A 20773-nucleotide genomic window follows, 5' to 3' on the forward strand; every position below is an offset into this window, starting at 1 on the left:
CTAATTTTTTTATACTAAATTTTTTTATTTGTGTATGTAAAGACAGTAATGTCAACATTAGAGAAACAACAATTGCTATCGTTCATGAAGCCATAAATGAAGAATACGAATACATACAGTATAACAAAACAATTGAGACTCATTCGTTCGGTCAAAGACGATATGTACCAAATGCAAAGTATAATGAACGCTCTTCGTTCTACAAAGCAAGCATATCATTGGTTTGAAAACCAACAGACAAAAGAACTTTTAGAAGAATTTCCTCATATGATTGCTTCCCTCGGAAAACCGAGAGAAGAGATTCCGTACGAAAATCGCAAGAATTTGGCTCCTGGTTTGAAAGGTTATTATGTTCATAGACTTTTTAGTAAACGCTGTAGCAATGTGGGCTTCACCTCGTTATGCTTGTTATATTTCATGATGTTAGATGAACTATATAAAGCAGAACGTGGAGAGTTGGAAAAGAAACTTCAAGCAAAAGATGAAGTCATTGAATCCAAAGACAAAAGCATACAAGAAAGAATACCGCGTTCAGTACCAAAAGGAAAGGAAAAGAGTTATAAGTATATGATATATACTGAAGAGTTGGAGAAAGAAGAAGATAAAGATATGGTTATGTTACATTTAGTCAGAAGAAACAACAAGAGCTTTTATGACTTAGCTAAGATATATAAATCTGACAGAAACTGGTTCTATCGTGAAAACTTACCGATTTCAATGACACCGAATGAACAAATAAAGGAAATTGTCAAAAATACTCTTCCTCAAACACACTATGACATCAAAGGTTGCACAATACTTACATTCAAAGAAGACTTAACATTACTGAAGGAAAAAATAACAGAATATTTCAATAACTTCAAAGAGGAAGAATGAAAAAAAATCTCGTCGGGTGCCACGTTAGGACCATAGTGGAGAAAACCACGATAAAAAACAAAACCCTTTGTCGATTATGATCGACACTGAAAACATTAACGATAAAATTTATTTCCTGGACTGTTGTCTAAATGTCATGTTGTCATCATTTTTCAGTTGTGATGGAATATATCTAACCCTCCCGTTAACTAATAAACTTGACGATCAGACGATTCTCTCTTCGTCAATTATGTTCGACACTGATAACTCAAAGACTCGACATGAAGATGTATGGAGTCATTCGGGACCATGCAGAACAGGACAAATTGTTAGTGGTCCAATTACAGCAGGAAAATCATTTGATTTTAAGCTTCGTTTAAGAATTCCTGTTAGAAGATTCCTTCCATTAGAAGCTATTCGATTTATTCCAGCTTTTGCAGGAAACATTCAGCTTAAAGTAAAGTTCAGTAGCGACGCCTTACAATGCACATCTATATCTGTAAATGATATCATTGCTTTCAGTCCAACCCTTAAAGTTGCATTTGCTTCAGATTCAAATCCACCGACAAATAAATTTGTTCCATGGAATGAACCATTCACTATGATAACGAAGGCAGTAGAAGCTAGTGGAACAGTTACTATTACAACTGTAACCCAGCAACTATTTCGAACAAAGATGGATTTTAATGAATGTTTCATTCATCCAAAGTCATTCTCTTTAGACCCTAACATTTATACAGAACTTGTAGAACATTATACAAACGAGGCTTTATGTTTTCCTGTTAAAGTTATGGATTGGATTCCTATGGACGGTTCATTCTCAAAGAATACAGATAGTTCAAGTGCAACATTTACAGCAGCTTATACGCCTATTAATGTTAAAAGTATTTGGGCACTATTTAGAAAGAAAGACAACTATTATGTTAATTTTGAGAACCCTAAGTTTAAATATCTTCAGCTTTCCATGGGAGCTTATGGAAATATGCCTGCGCAGAACCTGAAAAATCATATGGACCTGTATTTTATGAAATGGTTGCGAACGCTTGCAATACAAACAATGATATGATAGGATTTAATGAAGATGTTATGAGGTCATTGGTGGATGATGGTAGTGTGGAACATAAATGGGATAGCTATGACAACACACATTTCTTATGTGGTTTTCCAACAGAAGTGGACTTTTGCTTCCAGCAAGGTCAAACATCTACTGCTCAATAACATACAAATTGTCTGTTAAAGGACCTATTGAACTAGCAACTGAAAATGTACCAAAGCCACTTATTGGATTTATGAGGGATTGTTGCTTTGCCATTCAGGTGCGTGCTAATGGCATCCCCATAATAAGATTAGATGACTATAACTTAGCTACGGACGACAGTGAGGAATAAAGGATGAACGTTTATTTTTAAAGCTTATAAATGAGTTCTTCATCAAGCTCTCGTGAACCTTCACCATCTATGAAACAAACTTTACCAAACGATTATGGAGCACCTATTGAATATTTTTACGAGCTGCACAATGGCAAAGAGCAGTCTCACAAGGTTAGGTGTTCCACCAGCTCCTGTCAAAATAGCATTTGGTCAAGTCCTTATATAAGATATGGTCTCCCACTAGGTTTGCTAGCTACAGCAGGAGCAGTTATGATGTTGAAAAGAAATAAAGCAAATGTTGTAAATAATACTGAAGTAGCTGAAGTTAAACAAACTCCAACGCCTTCACAAGCAAAACCTTCAATGACTCCTGAACCTATGGAAGTACAAACTCCTGTTCAAAAGTCAACTCCTAAACCGACTCCAACATTTAAACCAGAACCTACTCCTCAAAAAATCGTAAAAACTCCTGCGTTTCCTTACTGAAAAAATAACGTTATTTTTATTTAATATTAAAATTTTTATTTGATTGAAATGACAAATAAAGTCACTGAAGCAATGAAACAAAAAGTTTTTGGTAGAATACATTAAATCAGGAACTATTCCAGAAGGTTTTTACATTCACTCTATGAAGGATGGTAGAGTTCAGTTTAGAAAGATAAAGCAACCATTAGATAGAGAAGGTATATTAAGGAAGATTAAACTTCATGAGGACAACATTGCTGAACTTAGGAAGAAGTTAGAAGAGTTGGAGAAAGGAAGAGAGTTATAAAGCAATGAATTCAACAGGGTGAAAAAAGAGGTGAAAAAAGAGGTGAAATCTCACCACTTCACCTAAATTTATTTTTGTGCTATGTTTTCATACGTGTGAGGGTGGTGATATCATTAATTTTTATATAAATGACGAAAACTATTGAGATAACAAACTACAACGGTCATGAGTTCAAGAATTTGTTCTTCGTTCCTCGTGAAAATACATTCTATCAGATACGAGGAGAAAGGGTAAAGTTAGTTGAGCGTTTATGAAGGAATGAAAGATGAAAGTTTATACAGCATACGATACAAACGGTAAACGTATTTCATTAGCTTTGTCAAAACTTAATAACATTTATTTTGACAGTGACTTTGACTCTGACGATTGGAGCGACAGCAGCGATACTGAAGAATATGAAGTATTGTGTGAAGCACAGCAATGGGAGGAGTTGCAATACTTTTGTAAGTGAGAACGTTTATTTTTTACAGTAGTGAAGTCGTTTGTGAAAACGTTAGTGAGGTGAAGTGGTTGGTGGCTTTGTAAATATTTAAGGTTAAGTTAGTGTTGTTGTTTGTGTTGTAAAATATATGTTAGTGGTTTTGTAAAGTGTCAAATTCACATATAATGGGTAAGGAGGCGCGCAGTGTCTTCGTACACATGATATGTATACTAACTAAAATTGGGAACATCCTGTTTGTTGTTTTGTTAATGATTTTGCTGAGGTAACTCTGTTTCAAACTAACAATTCCTGACATTTTTTGCAATGGAAGATAAGTGCAATAGTAAGTTAATGTTAGGAATAACGCATCTAATGGATCACAACCGTTTTTCCGACCGCGTCTGGATGAAAACTCATGCTCGCGAACAACATCAACTAAATACAAGAGTTGATCCAAAGAAAAGTTACAAAGGTCTTTGACATTTAAGATTGGGTGTGCCTCAAGGAATTTTTGTAAGCTAAACTTTCTGACAACTTTAAATTCTTCGGCATTAGCTGGTGCTTGATTTTCATCTTCACTTGCGGGCTCTGATTCATCAAGATAAGCTAAGTGCATTTGCATTCTCACGATTTCCTTGGATCGGGTTTTGGACTTCTGGATATCATCCAAGAACTCGGAATCATCCTTGTACTCCATTAATGAAAGTGATATGAACATTTCTTCTAAGAGTTTTCATTCAATTCATGTTTTTAAGAAGTTAGTGAATTAATTTTCATATCTCAGAAATTCGAAAAATAATTGTTTAACACAAAAATTGATCAAATGCTTCTCTAATTATCTAAATAGCTAAAATTGTAAATTCAAGATATTTGACACAAATTCAATTTTGACGGTTTGAAACAGTGCGTTTATTCTTCCGTTTATTTCTAAAAGCATAGCATTTTTATTAAATATGATTCTAATAATATTTTTGGATTAAACAGATATCTGTGGTCAATTCTATTGATTTTTTTTCCACTCGGAATACATTTTTAAGATATGTAATTTGATCCCACTACTATCAAATGATTAATGCATATAAAAAAAGCAATTACATTTAAAAAAACGAACTATTGAAAAATTGACAGTTGACGGTATAGTTTCAATTTTTTGAATTGATATCGACTATTTTAAAAATGAAACTCTTTTGGAGTTTTTTATGCATCAAAAGGTATTAGTACACACATATATATAAGATCTAGTAATTCGGTTAAGCATTGAAGGTAATTCAAAGGTTTAGATTTTGATATTTGTTTTGTTTGAATACTCTACATGTATATTTAGACTTCATACAAAGTTCCAAAGGTCTATAAACATAGAAAAAATTTAGGATATGGTAATAAATTTGGTTCGTAAAATTGAAAGGAAAATTTTATCTATTCATATATTTAGAACCATCATGTTAAATATATCTATTAATGAAAAAAAAAAAAAAAAAAAAAAAAAAAAAAAAGGTAGTGGGGCTTCCAGGCACTTCGTGCCTTCTAGCCCTGAGGATGAATGAGTATAAATGAAGTTTTTATTCGGAGGGCTTCCAGGCGCGTTACGCCCTGAAGATGTTTAGTATAAATGAAGTTTTTACGAAGAAGAACTTTACAAAACATAGACAAGAAAGTTCATGAGGAACTCTCAACAAAGTCTTTACGAAGAAGAACTTTACAAAGTCTTTACGATGAACTCTCAACAAAGTCTTTACAAAGTCTTTACAAAACATAGACAAGAAAGTTCATGAGAAAGTCTTTACAAAGTCTTTACGAAGAAGTCTTTACAAAACATAGACAAGAAAGTTCTTGACAAAGTCTTTACAAAGTCTTTACGAAGAAGTCTTTACAAAGTCTTTACGAAGAAGAACTTTACAAAGTCTTTACGATGAACTCTCAACAAAGTCTTTACAAAGTCTTTACAAAACATAGACAAGAAAGTTCATGAGAAAGTCTTTACAAAGTCTTTACGAAGAAGTCTTTACAAAACATAGACAAGAAAGTTCTTGACAAAGTCTTTACAAAGTCTTTACAAAACATAGACAAGAAAGTCTTTACGAAGAAGTCTTTACAAAACATAGACAAGAAAGTTCTTGACAAAGTTCATGAGAAAGTCTTTACGAAGAAGTCTTTACAAAACATAGACAAGAAAGTTCTTGACAAAGTCTTTACGATGAAGAACATTACAAAACTTCATCGTCAATGAGTGTAAATCAGGCAAAAATATATTTTAGGGTAGAAGGTTAGATATAACCTGTTTTCTAACCTCATTTCTACCCTCTTGAATTTTCATGAACTTTCTCAACAAAGTCTTTACGATGAAGAACTTTACAAAACATAGACAAGAAAGTTCATGAGAAATTAGACGAAGAAGTCTTTACAAAGTCTTTACGATGAAGAACTTTACAAAACATAGACAAGAAAGTTCATGAGAAAGTCTTTACGAAGAAGTCTTGACAAAACATTTACGAAGAAATTCATGAAAATTCAAGAGGGTAGAAATGAGGTTAGAAAACAGGTTATATCTAACCTTCTACCCTAAAATATATTTTTGGGTCATTTACAAAGTCTTTACGATGAAGAACTTTACAAAACATTGACAAGAAATTGACAAGAAAGTTCATGAGAAAGTCTTTACAAAGTCTTTACGAAGAAGTCTCAACAAAAAATTGACAAGAAAGTTCATGAAAATTCAAGAGGGTAGAAAGTGTCATAACAAAGAAATTTTACTAGTAAGTAAATGTGGTTTGAAATAGGACTACTTGTTTTAGGTTTTTTCCATTGTGTCATTTACTTATTTGACGTGGCAGAAAGATATAGAGAATATGAAGATGAACCAATGCCTGCAAATGTCCAGTATATGTACTCGTAAGAGATATTTTTATCTAATATTAAATGGACTCACAGAACTTAGCGAATGCACAGCAACCTGGACAACCAAACCCAGAGAATATTCCAAATGAAGTTAGAATACAAACTGCAATGGCAAACTATGGTCAAGTGCCAACAGATGTACAAATGCAAACTGCCATGTCAAATGACGCTGCGTTAGGTTTGCCACCATGGTATGCAAATATGAGATGGAAAGAGTTTTATACAAACCCCGAAGTGGGATATAAACAACTCTATGCAGATGACGCGAACACAGGAGTTGACCCAGAGTATGTTTTCTACCAGAGGAGAAACAGAATGTATGAGCTCCAGTTAAAGAATGCTATGGAACTCAACAGGAAACGTAAGAGACTAGGCGGACATTAGATTTTTACATATAGTAAAATGGGTTTCTTCAGTAAGATAGGAAACTTCTTTCGAAATGTTGGAAGAGGTATATGGAATGGAATAAAAACCGTAGGAAGAGGAATTTGGAACGGAGTCAAAAATATTGGCAAAAGAGTAGGTCAGTTCGTTGGTATTATACCTAAAGACCCTGAACCAGAAGAGCAAGCTCCTGTTATACAACAGCCTGAACCTGCACCACAGTCTAGTTGGCAACCAAATCCAACACCTCAACCATATTAAAAAATCATATTTTTACCGTTCGATAGTAGTTGTATATGAAACTAAGTTCTAAGTAAAACGCGTGGTATAATGGAATTATTCTCTTTCTTCCATCTGTAGTAAACCATACTTGAAAGTCTGAAATACTTCCACTCGGTGGTTCGTATAGCTTTGTAGGTTTTTCGTAAAAGTCATTTGCCAAGCATAAAAAAGAGTTTTGTGCACCAGAAAATGAAGCATGAACTATAATAGCATCTGAGTCGAAAACATTTTCATATGTTCCATTAGGGTTTTCGACTTCATAAAGTCCGGGTGTACTGGATACCATGCAGGCTGATTTAACATCCTCAAAAATCTATGCCATGCCAAGTTGTTATATTTTGTAGAAATATAAACGTCTTCTCCAAGGTCTTCTATTCTATCGATTTTAACAGTTGCATTTTTCCTGTCATAATAATATCGAGATGGTACTCTCCTTCGTCAATGTTGTACTGTTTGCATATTCGAGATAGATATCGTTTATTTTTTCTTGAAAAGCTTGAAGAGTTGTTTCTAAGTTTACAAGCAAATTCACTTGTAAAAGTTTTCCCTGTTCAAATTTCTCATACGTACGTTTTTCTTTGTTATAGTATCGAACTTCAAAAGCGACCGTAAATGGGAAACCATGTATGGCTTCTGAAATGAACTTCATTCTACGAAAGCCAATAGCTTTTGTGACGGATGGGTCTCTTAGCCATCTCAATGGGTAGTCAAAACGATAGCCTTCATGCTTTACGGTCTCTGTCTCAAACTTTTGACCGACATTCGTAAAAAGTTCATCTAATGGTTTAGTTGTAGCAACTCTTGAATTTTCTTTTTCTATTGAAAGCATATTTTATCTAGAATAAAAAATGTCGAAAGAAACAGCGTCTATGAGAGAAATACAACACAACCGACAACTCATTTTGCAAGCTCTAAATAAGAACACAACAAACTTTTCAAACTATTCTAAGATATCTGAGTCATTGAAAGAAGGAAACTTAAAACTGACATTAAACCCAATGACAGACGAGTTTCTGTTTCAAGACAGTAAGAACCATACTGTTTGTATAAATCCAACAAAAGGAACTTTAAACGAGAAACCTATAGATGAACTTCTTTTGAAAGCAGATGTTGACAACAAAGCTGACAAAGAATATGTCATTGAAAAAGTTCAAGAAGAACATGACAGAGCAGATGCAACATATGCAACAAAAGCAGATGTTAACAACAAAGCAGATAAAACATATGTTGACAATGAGTTAGCATGTGTGGCTAGTGCGTTAGTGAAGAAAGCAGATAAGGAATATGTGGATGAAAAAGACAATGAAATTAAAGAAAGGGTTGAATGGTATAATGAACGGACATCGAAGATTTTAGAAGGTAAAGCCAATACAGGGTGGGTTTCAGGATGTTTAGACCTTAAAGCCGACAAAGAAACTGTAGATATGTTGACACAAACGGTTTCAAGTCATACCAGAGGTTTAATGGAAGATGGACAACAGTTGAAAGAGCTTGAGAAAGGTGTTACAGAGTTAAGGAATACAAAAGCAGACTCGACATGGATAGGATATGTAGATGCAACAAAAGAACGTATTTTAGCATGGACAGAAGGAACATACCCACAAAAATATCATAGACATAGCATCTCTGACGTAAATGAACTTGAAGAAAAGTTATATAAAAAAGCAGACAAAACAGAGCTTCAAACATTAAAGACAGAAATACTTCAAACACTATATCCTATAGGTTCTATTTATACGTCAATGAACTCTACCAGACCAGAAGTAGTACTTGGTTTTGGAACTTGGACTCAAATAGTCGAAAGGTTTTTGTATTGTGCAAACTCTTCAAAGGTAACAGGTGGAAGTAAAACGATTTCAGGTGAAAACTTACCTGCACACAGTCACTACATAAATTTAACTACAGCTGAAGCAGGTTGGCATAAGCATAGATATTGGGATTGGACAGGAATGACAAAAGGTAAAGGATATGATGTTAAAGACGACGTTAAGTTTGCTATAAATTGTTACTGGGATGACACTCAGGGAGGAGGAAGCCATACACATCGCATTACAGGATATTCGGAAACAACGGGACAGAGTAAAGACTACATGCCACCTTACATGACAGTTTACGCATGGTATAGAAATGCTTAGTCGTCATTTTCAACTTCTTTAGCATATTCGTCAGGAGTTGTCTTATATTTGTTAGGAACTGTCTTTGAAAGTATACCACCTTGAACTTTGACAAGTTTGAAACGAGGTCTGACAATAGTCGTTTTATCTTCTGCTTGCAGTGTGTACATTTTGCCATGTTTGCCTAAAACTTCATAATATTCTCTTGTATACTTTCTTCTATTTTTACGAACACGAATGCGAGTACCTGTCGAGTTCCCATTGTTGTCATAGTCAATAGTATTTTCATATGGGTCGCGTTTAGGTATTTCTATTTTTACTTTGTCACCTTTCTTAAGTTTGAAGCCTGGTATTCTTTCTTGTTTGTCTCTTTTGACTAAACTATTAAATATATAGTCTTTCTCTAAGTCAGGGTTGTTTTTCATTTCTTCGGGGGAGTGGTTTCCCAAACCTTTTTGTTTACGGCTATTGTAAATATTTAAAACTTGTCTCATCTTTGCCATGGAGAAGTGTCTATATTTGTCGTCATATGACATTTCATTTGCTTCACCACCTTGTGGTTGGTTTAAGTCTCTTAAGATTTTTATACAACTGTCAATGACACCAAGAGCAGAATGGTTTTGGTCGACAATGAAATATTGGTTTACATTTTTTGAACGCAGATAGTTTTTAATATCGTCTGATTTGAAAGAACGTTCACAGTCAGATGTCAGTTTTGTTGGATGGTATTTGTCAACGAATATTGTCAAAGCAGTTTTCACATCTAAAATATTTTTGGACTGCAATGGTATGGCTTCACAGTATCTTGTGTTTTGACCGACAAATATTAGCCAGTATGGTGGTCCATCTTCTCTATACCTCGGAATGTTTTCCAAGATATCCATAAACCAAGCATTTGGTGTTGAACTAAAGATTTTTACCATGAGTGCTTTCTTTGTTGCCTTAGAAACATAGGGGTCCTTGTTTGGATTCGTCATTTTTACCCTATAAGAAATGGGTTTATTTGGCGCATTAGCAGGAGTTGCATCCAGATTTTTACCCGCAGTGGGAACAATAGCCAGAGGTGCGTTTGGAATTGGAAGGAAGATTTTGAGTACATTAGGTATACTTAAAGAGAAAGCACAACCTATTATACAAACTGTACAGAAAGGTTGGGAGGTAGCACGAGATGCAGCAAATCTTATTCCAAATCCTGAAACAAGAGGAAAAGTTCAAGGATGGATGGACAATGTAGGAAGAGAAGCAGGAAACTACTATAACAAAGCAAATGACTACTATAACCAAGCAGGGCACTATATGGACCAAGGTGAAAGATTCTTTAACAGAGGATATAACCATGCACAACAATGGGTAAACAATAACCAACCGCAACCGCCTCAAACGTGGGGAATGTAAAGTTTTTTACTGAGATGAAATGAACAATACAGCATTGAGACAAATGGGTCAAGATGGATTTGTCGGCTTCCAGCAGTTACACAACCACGTGTTTGTCAAGTTCTTCCTATACCTCAGGAAGTTTTAGACCGACTTAAAAAACCTAAACAACCAGTTGAAAACAAAACAAACTAAAATTTTTTACTGAGATGAAATGACGGAAGAAGTTGAAACCGTAGATTTGACACCACAAACAAAAAGTTCAGAACCATTGTCAAAACCTGTCAAAGAACTTACAGATGAAGAGAAAAATTCAATAATAGAAAGTGCCAGGTCTGGAAATGCAAACCCTAACTATAAAGTCACTTTTCATAGAAATGGAACGGCTAGTATCTCAAAAAAGAAACAGACTCTCACAAATAAAATATTGAAGTCTGAAGGAGCTTTCGAGACAACAGATGGAAAAGTATATTTTACTGACCAACAGTTCATTATAGAACATCTCATTGACTTAGAGTCGAAATATTCTAAACTTTACAACAAACACAAAAAGTTGAAAGGAAAACAAAAACAGATGGCATATGATATTTACGAAGATACTAACGACACAACCATACCTGCAAGTGAGGTAAAGTCAGAGGAACCGAAAAGTGACGAAAAACCGATAGAAGAAGGGGAGCCAAAAACTGAGGGTAGACCAAAACCAAAGTTTAGTCAACCTTCATTAGCTGGTATGGGTTGGCGTCAAAGGCTTATGGTAGCTGGTGGTTATGTTAAGTAAAGAAAAAAAAACATTTTTTTATTTTTATAAAAATGCCCCTATATAGAATAGATAGAAAATCTGCTAGAATAAAAGCAGAGTTACAAAGATATGGTTGGAGAGTTTCGAAGAATTTTAAATATAGGAAGGGAAGACCCATAAAAGTCTATGACAAATTGTCTGGTCTGACCTACGAAATGGACTTAGAAACAGCGCGCGCAAACTATCCAAACAGATTAGAGAGGTTAGAAGAAGAACGTCTTATGAACTTGCCTTTCAATGTTAACGAGCCGCAAGTTGAAGGACAAGACGGCTTTGCCAGATTCTACTGGAAACATAACGAACAATTGCATCCTTTGAGAAGGAAAAAAGGTAGTGCAGAGGATGGTCATGCTCCCATGGAAAGAACAAGATATGCATATGAAAAGTACCGTGAAGTTAGAAGTCAAATTACATCTGGTCGAACCTTTACAGTAAACTTTGACGAAGGAAAGAACAAAGAAGGCTTCATGGGTGTACTTGCTGCCATTCAAGACGGAAATAAGAAAGGACACAATCTCAGACTAACTATAACAGATTTGGACGGTCATATATACTACTCACATGGCAATGTCACAACAGCCGCACAACTTCTTGACGCTTTCAAGACTACAAAGAGAGAACAAATGTTTGACTCCGACTCAGACATTTTGAATGCAATTGAAGGAATTGCAAGTGTAAAATTTGAATGGTACCAACCGAACCCTCAAGCAGTCAGACAACATGTTTGTTAGATGAGAAATATGAAGTAAAAACGTTTTAAAACAGTATATTTTTACATATATTAAATGTTTCAGGTTGAAAAACAAAGAACAAAAGCAGCAGATACAAAACCGTTAGACTATATCTTTACAAATGCCGGTAGAAATATTTCAGATGAAGAAATTTCATCCGGTGCTTACAGGTTTGACTATCCAATTCGTTGGCTTCAAAGTCCTTCAGATGCAAAGGCAATAGGATTTAGAAAAGTTTTGTTTTCAAAAAGAACTAACGCGTTTATGTTTGCGGTATATTTTCATGGGCGGTATAGAGGTCATGATGGTCTACTAGACAAATTTGACGAAATGAGAATCTTTACGGTTCGTTCAGACGAAAGTCTTGAGAAGACTCTAAATGACTTTCAAACTCAAATAAACAAATACTACTGGGAATTTCAAGAAAAATACGATTCTTTACTAAATGGAACATACTATCTGAAACTAGAATATGACAAGATGAACTCCACAGTTTCATTTCAAAGGATTGAAAATAACCCTCCAAGAGATACACAGTTTTTATTTTGGCAAGTAGACAAACGTTCTTGGGCACAATTTCTTCGGTTACTAAACCAGAACGAACCATTACCACCTGACGGTCCGTTCTGGTTTATACGCCACCAACAGATTTGACAGTTTATAGAAACGTGTTTGACCCTCAAAATGTCATGTGTCATGCAAGTTTTAGTTCAAGCAACAATAGTTTTCTTTGTATTGGTAAGGACTTTTATGACCTTACCTCTAAATTCTACGAACCACCTAGTAACAGTTTCTCTGACTTTCAAGTCTGGTTCACAACAAACGGTGTGCAGCATATTGTTCCATTGTACTACGACTTTTATCTCGAATTGTCTTTCATATATAACTACGGAGAAGTGCTGAAAAAGTATTGAAAAATGAGTTTTGGTTGAAAAAATACGGTGGAGCCAAAAGTGGCTCGACCTCAAAACAAGCATTTTGTGAAGAATATACCAACCCGCGGAAAACGGCGGGTTGCTTTTTATACAAAGTTCATGCAGGAATTCCGGATGAATTTCCTTAAGACAGAAAAAGTGAGTTAAAATGAGATTTTCATCGTTGTGGTCCGACGGTTAAGCCACAAACGAATGTCCGACGGTTAAGCCACAAACGAATGTCCGACGTACCACCAAAAAATATTTTTTATTTTTATTGTAAGAACAGAAATGTCAGTCGAAGCAAAAACGTTCACGAACAAATCTAATGGCGAAACATTCACAAAAGGCACTTACAATGGTATTGAAGTCTTACGTAGAGACAAGGATGGTTATATAAATGTAACAAATATGTGTCAGCAGTTTAGGAAAGACTTTAGAAAGTTGTTGGAAAATAAGTCCTGGGAAGAGTATTATACGGCATTTTGTGAAGAATATACCAACCGCCGGAATTCCGACGGTTGCTTTTTATACAAGGTTCATGCAGGAATTCCTGATGAAATCAAACAGGTTAGAGGAACGTATGTAGACCCAAGACTCGTAAACTATATAGCAATGTGGGCTTCTCCAAAATATTGCATAGCAGTTGGAAAAATTCTGGACTCCATAGACAAGAAAGTTCATGAGAAGTTAGATGAAGAAGAACTTGAAGATACAGTAGAGAATGCAAAACCTTTGTTTGAAGAAGAAGTTAGAAAAATGCATGAAAAACAAATAGAACATGAACGTGAGATATGTTCTGGTTATAGAGATTCTCCATACGAACTAGACCAATGGGAACAAGAAGATTTAAAGAGAGAATTTAGAGAATATGAACTCGCTAAGATAACATTAGAAGCTGCAGAAAAGAAGTTAAAAGTTTGGGGTTGTTTTGTACAAAAATATTGTGAGTAAATGAACCATTTATTTTCGACAAAAATATATTTTAGGGTAGAAGGTTAGATATAACCTGTCTTCTACCCTCTTTTCTACCCTCTTGAATTTTCATGACTTCTTCGTAAATGTTTTGTCATGAATTTCATCGTAATGAGTGTAAATGACCCAAAAATATATTTTAGGGTAGAAGGTTAGATATAACCTGTCTTCTAACCTCTTTTCTACCCTCTTGAATTTTCATGAATTTTATACAGAAAATGCTTGTTTTGAGGTCGAGCCACTTTTGGCTCCACCGTATTCTTTCAACCAAAACTCATGAATTCGGCAAAAATATATTTTAGGGTAGAAGGTTAGATATAACCTCTTTTCTAACCTCTTTTCTACCCTCTTGAATTTGTCATGAGTTTTCCCGAAATAAAAAATAAAGTTGGTTTTTTTAAAAAAATATTTTTTTATTTTTATTGTAAGAACATGTTAGCAACAACAGCACCAAACTCGTTAGTCATGAACCCAACTTCAATGTTAGTAGAGATGAAAAGCTTCATTCCTTCTTCATATACTTTCGAAACAAAAATCCAGAAGATAAAGCAAGAACTTTTAACAAGTACTTTGGACTGTTGTGCGAAAGATGAAACAAATGAAGAATATCTTTATGAAATGCAGGATATTATTGACCATTTACCCAAATTGCCTGAAATCCAGCAACAAAAGCTTACTATTCCAGAATTCGATGAAATAGAAGTCAAAGCAACTGACTCAGTAGAAATAAAGAAGTTCATACGAAAGGTAAACTATGAGTTTCTTGGATTTCATTGCAACCACAAAGTCATGGACAAAGATTGCGATATGGTATATAAGAACATCTCTGACATATACAAATCTGGGGAGTTTAAGACCTACGACAACTTTGTTTCGTTAGTTGCTGAATGTGTATGGCAGATAAGAGATAAAGATAGAAGAGGTAAGATATGGAATGAACAGATAAAACCCGCAACTTTTGAGTTAAAGAGAGCAATTGACGCCTTAGTCATACTAGCAGGTAAGGTTTCAGAATATAACGCAAAAATGAACCCGCAATGTTCAAAATGTAAGGCAGCAATAAGAAAATATAACTACTCAGTCAAAGAGATAGAAAGAATGCGAAACGACTATGCAGACTTAAAGAGGGAGGCAGAGAAACCAGCAGAAGATAAAATGGACATGTTGACATTTCTAAACAAAAACTATCCAACAGCTGACGATTTCCTTCTTTCAGATGTCAAGAAGAAGTATAAAGAAACCTTCGGCATTGTTAAAACATTCGATGTACTGACAGAAGAAATAGAAGCTACGAAATTGTTTAGAATTTCACGAATTCACAATGTTTACCATGTAAAACGCTTATAAAATAACTGGGGTAGAAAAGAGGTTAGAAAAGAGGTTATATCTAACCTTCTACCCTAAAATATATTTTTATTGAATTCTGAGTAAAATTCTGAGTAAAATGACATATGGAACACGTACTTTTTCAGTAAGGACATATGGGGTAGAAAAGAGGTTAGAAAAGAGGTTATATCTAACCTTCTACCCTAAAAATATATTTTTATTGAAAAATGACCAAATTTCATGAATTTCCTTAAGATAGAAAAAATAAAATAAAGTTAGTTTTTTTTAAAATATTTTTTTTATTTTGTATGTAAGAACAGGAAATGTTAAACACTGAGTTTGAAACAGTTAGAAAGATAGACAATGACACCAAAGTGGTTAGAATAGGTGATTTAAACGTAAGATACTCAAAGAAATACAACAAATATTCTTTGTCAGACATTTTATCTCCATCTGGAAAGAAAGCAAAGGACTGGGTTAGAATTGCTTCTAGTCAGAAAATTTTGACAAGAAATCCTGAGCTTATGATATCGGTAAGATTCTATGGAACTACAGCATATCTCATCGACAAAAGTCTTATACCAATAGTTTTGTTATGGTTAGACCCAGTTGTTGGATATAACTTCATAACATATGGTTCATTCGATACGGAACGTTGCAGTGAAGGCTTACTTTACATCGTTCAGAAACCGAAGGACTTCAACACAAAAAGATATAAGATAGGAAGAACATATAATATAACTCTAAAGATAACAGTACAGTCAATAGAGTCAAGGTTGTGTTGGTTAACGATATGAGAGCTGCTGAAACAGAACTACTTGAAAAGTTTGAGAAAATGTATGGTGCTCCCACGAAAGGTAGGGAAACGTTTGAAGTAGATGAGATAGATAAAGCTATAAAAGTATTTGACGAAGTTGCTGAAAAATACATGTAAAAATAACGTTTACCATGTAAAACGCTTATAAAATAACTGGGGTAGAAAAGAGGGTAGAAAAGAGGGTAGAGCTACCCTTCTACCCTAAATTATATTTTTGCTGAAAAATGACCAAAAATCTGAGTAAAATGGCATAAGATTGCTATCCTCGAAAAACCGAGGATAGAGATTCCGTATGAAAATCATGAAGAACAGCGAGTAGGTAAGAAACCTTAGTCGTCAAAAAACTCTATGAAAACAGTGAAATTTCTCTAGACAGACTTTTTTCGGTCTTGCATAAAACTCATGAAAACAGTGAAATTTCTCTAGACAGACTTTTTCCCCAGTCGCCTAAAACTCATGAAAATCATGAATTTCCTTAAGATAGAAAAAATAAAGTTAGTTTTATTTTTATTTATTTTTTTATTTTGTATGTAAAGACAGATATGTCAACAACCGAGAACACAACAACAGTTATAGTCCATGAAGCTATAAATGAAGAATATGAGTGGGTTCAGTTTAACAAACAACTCCGTCTCATTCGTTCGTCAAAAGACGATATGTACCAAATGCAAAGTATTTTTGACAGCATGTTTTGCTCCAGATACTAAACACGCAGACGACTGGTTCAAAAAACCAAAGCAACAAGAACTTTTGAGTGAAATTTCTCTAGACGAGAATTCTCGGCCTTGCATAAAACACATGAAAATCGTAAAAATTTGCCAATAAAATTTAAGAGGATATTATGTTCATAGACTTCTCGTAAATAATGTGGCACAATGGGCTTCAGCTCGCTATTCATGGTATGTTTGTAAACTTCTTGACGAAATTCATAGACAAGAACGTGAAGAGATGGAAAAGAAAACTTCATGCAAAAGATGAAGTCATTGAAGCAAAAGAACAAAAACATACAGAAAAGAATACCACGTTCGGTACCAAAAGGAAAGGAAAAGAACTATAAGTATATGATTTTACTGAAGAGATGGAAAATGAAGAAGACAGAGATATGGTTATGTTGCATTTAGTCAGAAGAAACAACAAAAGCTTTTACGACCTTGCTAAGATTTACAAATCTGACAGAAATTGGTTCTATCGCGAAAACTTACCGATTTCAATGACACCGAATGAAGATGTGAAACAAATAGTTCAAGATACGTTACCTCAAACACACTATGATATTAAAGGTTGTACAATACTTACATTCAAAGAAGATTTGCCGCTACTGAAAGAAAAAATAACAGAGTATTTTGACAACTTCAAACAAGCAGAGTAAATGAACCATTTATTTTTACGCTTGACTTCAGATGGCTCAGGTAGCTCTATAAGGTAAATTGTCTTGTCAAATCCTTCTGGCATTCCAAGTTCTTCCTTCCGACATTCCAAGTTCTTCCTTCCGACATTCCGAGTCCTTCCATCCGACAGGAAAAAAATTTCCCGACAACTGGAAAAAAATTTCCCGACAACTGGAAAAAAATTTCCTGACAACTGGAAAAAATTTTCCTGTTGTTCGTCCGTAAACCATTCAAATTTTCGAAAATTGAGAACTTTTTGGTCGAACTTCAGGAAAAATTTTTCCATCAGACAGGAAAAAATTTTCCATCCGACAGGAAAAATTTTTCCCGACAACTGGAAAAAAATTTCCCGACAACTGGAAAAGTTTTTCCCGACAACAGGAAAAGTTCTTCCTTCCGACAGGACACAAACGAATGTCCGACGTTCCTCTTCCTGAATGTCTTCCCAAACCAGAAGAACCGACAGCCCCAGCACCACAACAGACTAAGACTCAAACACTTAGATTTTTCAAGCTTGACTTTTTACAATTTGAACTTTGTTTGCGTAGATATGAATTCTGAAAGAAGTATGAGGGTCTTGTATGACTTTGTACTTCTCCCAGAGTTCATGTCTGTCAAACTTACCTGCCATGGACTCTTTCATAAGTTCCATGAAATCGTCTTCGGACAATCCGGGGAAAAGTACAATGTCAGTAAGTATTCTCTTTACATCCTTACTTAAACTCTTTGCTGTCTGTACACAAATGACAACTGAGATGTTAAAGTGTCTGAGCTTCTTAAGAATTCGACACATGTCTTGTTCTCTGTTCTTTAACAAAGGATGAGAAGCAAAGTCATCTAAGATAAGAAGACATCTGTGAGGGTAAGTCTTCCAATCGTAAGATTGCAATTTCTTCGAAATGTATTCTATCTCTTTCTGTTTGTTTCTGAAGTGTTTCTTCTCTAATATTCTCTGCATTTCCTCATTTGGGTCTTTAAACTTAGAATTGACATACTCATTTATAGCATTGTACTTCAAAACTCTTCTTTGGTACTTCTTTATCCAATCTAACAACTCAGAGTCTTTTATACATACTAACTTAGACTTCTTTATAATATCTTTGAACGAATTTACGGTTTGGTCGAATTGACCAGAAGTACTACAACAAATAACAACTAACTCATAGAATGGGTTCTTCTCATCTAGTTCTTGTTGTTGTGCAGCCATTTTAAGATAAGTGAAAGTCTTACCCGACCCAGGTGGTGCAATTAGACCTGTTATACCATTCTGAGCAAATAGGAACTTTCATGTATAGGCTTTATCTGAGCATTTTCTAACTTCCTCTTGTTCTTGTTTAAAACATTCTCAAATTTCTTGTCAATGTCAGCAAACTTTTTTTCTAACATATTTTTAGAAAAATTAAAATTTTTATCTTTTAGAAAATGTCTAGCGATTTCGCTATCTATATTCGAGACAAGCTTTTCGACAGCAAAACATCTGTAGACCATAAAATCTTACATAGTGTAAACAAGAAAGGTGAATTTGTTCTAAAGTTCTGTTTCTGGGAATATGACAAGAACCATAAAACATTAGGCAGAGAAGTCTTTAAGTTTGTCAATGACAGACTTGTTGACAGAGATGACACCGATTGGAAAGATGAAGTCCAACAAAAGTTCTTAGAATGCAAAGAAGACACATGCGCTGTTCTTGAAGATGAAATAGGAAACAGAATAGAAGAGCTATTAAAGGACAAAGAACTTTTACATAAATATGGTTCTGAGAAATTTGACATAACTCCACCAGAGAAGAAGAAGAAGAGAGAAAAGAAGAAAAGAAAGTAGAAGAAAGAAGTAGAAGAGAAGAAAGAACCTGAACCAGTTCCAGAGAAGGTGAGATATGACATGTAAAAATAAAATTTTATTTTTAGAACATTTCTGGGTCAATGTCAATGTTCTCTTCCTCTTTAGGAGCAAACACTGGCTTAGACTCTAAAATCTTTTTACCTAATTTACCTTGAACTTCAACTATCTTAGACTCATAATATTCATAGTCGTCTGCTTTCTTTGGTTCATAAGGTATAACAAGTTTGTATGCTTTGCCTTCTTTAAGGTTTGAAAACCTTCTGTCAAAATTTTCTTTGACTGCTAACAAACCTTCTATGTCTAAGTCTTCAAATTTCGCACCATTTTTAGTCACAATAGCAAACTTAACGGGTTCGATGTTCCAAACTTTGTCAAATGTAGACTTTTCAAAATGGTAGAAGTAAACATTCAAATATATGAATGGGTCTAGTTCTTCTTTGACTTCTGTCATGTACTTGTTGACTGAAATATATTTCGTCATCTTTTCTATCGGATAAAAAAATATTTTTTTTTAAAAAAACGTTTTAAAATGGTATGCCATATAGCTTCTTGAATTTGTTAAGAAGTATTCGAACGTTTTTTCCATCTGTATCTCTAGCGTTTACATGAGCATAGCCCGTCTTAGTAAAATATACTTGTAATTTCCTATAGTTTACGCCGGTATAAAAGTAGAAAGAGTCTTGTTCTTCGCTGTAGTAGTAAAACTCAAACGTATGCTTGCCATAGTCTGTAATTTCAATTGCTTCATCTTCTAGTTCGTCGACAAATTCGAATACAATATCTCTAAATTTGCCTATGTTCTTATTGTTTTCAGAACGAGTAACCCAACGTAAGTTCTCAAGTCTATTGTCGCTTCTTATACGGTTTATATGGTCTACAAGAGGTAAATTGTTAGGATTCGGTATAAATGAGTTGCAATGACAATATGTTTAAAATAGTTTTTTCCACCCATCCTCATCATAGCATATCCGTCATTTCGCTCCCATCCGCTTAAAACTCTTTTTGTCTTTTTGTTTCTGACTTCAAATGACTCACAACAGTGAATTTCATATTTCTCATCTAACAAACAAGTTTCCCAACGGTCTTCTCCAACAAACTCAGCGTACATTTCAAATAAAATAAAAAAAATATTTTTTATTCTTGAGCTATTTTGTTGTTTGAGCTTTTGTTGCATTTGTTGTTCTTGAGTATTTGTTGTTGAAGTTGTTCTTGTAGTACAATACTTTCACCAGTTGCATCTTCCAATTCGAAACTTTCTGCCGTCATTGACAAATACATAGGACATAAAAGTTTTACAGGAACAAAGTTTGCGTCAACTAAGGTTAACGTTATGTTTGCAAAGTGTTTGAGTTACTAAGTTGAAAATTCTGCATTCGAATGAACAATAGGCAAACAGCAGAGAAAGTGTTGTTTATACGCATGAGTATCTTGGTCATAGTAGTTTCTGTCGACATTCGAATAGCACTTTGAACCTTAAGTTTGAAACAATATATAAATGGTGTGCTTAAAGT

The 20773-nt window shown here is 34.5% G+C and overlaps 6 protein-coding genes and 4 pseudogenes across 10 annotated transcripts, besides 2 other annotated features; 8 read left to right on the forward strand and 2 right to left on the reverse strand.

The window, feature by feature from the left end:
• Window positions 1-3654: part of a mobile genetic element that runs on past the window's edge.
• On the forward strand, window positions 443-571 carry TVAGG3_0861080 (uncharacterized protein; the record flags this gene model as incomplete). The annotated part of the gene is made up of 1 exon (XM_051249698.1): window positions 443-571. A coding segment is annotated over one exon (129 nt), but the record flags the coding sequence as incomplete, so codon positions are not given.
• TVAGG3_0861090 lies at window positions 2760-2997 on the forward strand (annotated as a pseudogene). The gene has a single exon. A coding segment is annotated over exon 1 (238 nt).
• Window positions 3655-4881: 1227 nt separating the features above from the next.
• Window positions 4882-20773: part of a mobile genetic element that runs on past the window's edge.
• On the forward strand, window positions 6335-6628 carry TVAGG3_0861110 (uncharacterized protein; the record flags this gene model as incomplete). The annotated part of the gene is made up of 1 exon (XM_051249699.1): window positions 6335-6628. A coding segment is annotated over one exon (294 nt), but the record flags the coding sequence as incomplete, so codon positions are not given.
• On the forward strand, window positions 6716-6958 carry TVAGG3_0861120 (serine threonine-protein phosphatase family; the record flags this gene model as incomplete). The annotated part of the gene is made up of 1 exon (XM_051249700.1): window positions 6716-6958. One exon carries the CDS (start codon window positions 6716-6718, stop codon window positions 6956-6958), a length of 243 nt encoding a protein of 80 aa, XP_051085175.1.
• TVAGG3_0861130 (uncharacterized protein) lies at window positions 9111-10070 on the reverse strand (the record flags this gene model as incomplete). Its single annotated transcript, XM_051249701.1, has 1 exon — window positions 9111-10070. One exon carries the CDS (start codon window positions 10068-10070, stop codon window positions 9111-9113), a length of 960 nt encoding a protein of 319 aa, XP_051085176.1.
• Window positions 13343-13868, forward strand: TVAGG3_0861140 (annotated as a pseudogene). The gene has a single exon. A coding segment is annotated over exon 1 (526 nt).
• On the forward strand, window positions 14322-15236 carry TVAGG3_0861150 (organellar and viral DNA polymerase type B; the record flags this gene model as incomplete). The annotated part of the gene is made up of 1 exon (XM_051249702.1): window positions 14322-15236. One exon carries the CDS (start codon window positions 14322-14324, stop codon window positions 15234-15236), a length of 915 nt encoding a protein of 304 aa, XP_051085177.1.
• TVAGG3_0861160 lies at window positions 15539-16038 on the forward strand (annotated as a pseudogene). Its single transcript has one exon. A coding segment is annotated over exon 1 (500 nt).
• On the forward strand, window positions 16954-17401 carry TVAGG3_0861170 (annotated as a pseudogene). Its single transcript has one exon. A coding segment is annotated over exon 1 (448 nt).
• Window positions 17929-18627, reverse strand: TVAGG3_0861180 (protein of unknown function, DUF4106 family; the record flags this gene model as incomplete). The annotated part of the gene is made up of 1 exon (XM_051249703.1): window positions 17929-18627. The coding sequence occupies one exon, from the start codon at window positions 18625-18627 to the stop codon at window positions 17929-17931; it is 699 nt and encodes a 232-aa protein (XP_051085178.1).

The sequence above is a fragment of the Trichomonas vaginalis genome, chromosome VI (assembly GCF_026262505.1).
Source record: "Trichomonas vaginalis G3 chromosome VI, whole genome shotgun sequence".
NCBI classification, from domain to species: domain Eukaryota; phylum Parabasalia; order Trichomonadida; family Trichomonadidae; genus Trichomonas; species Trichomonas vaginalis.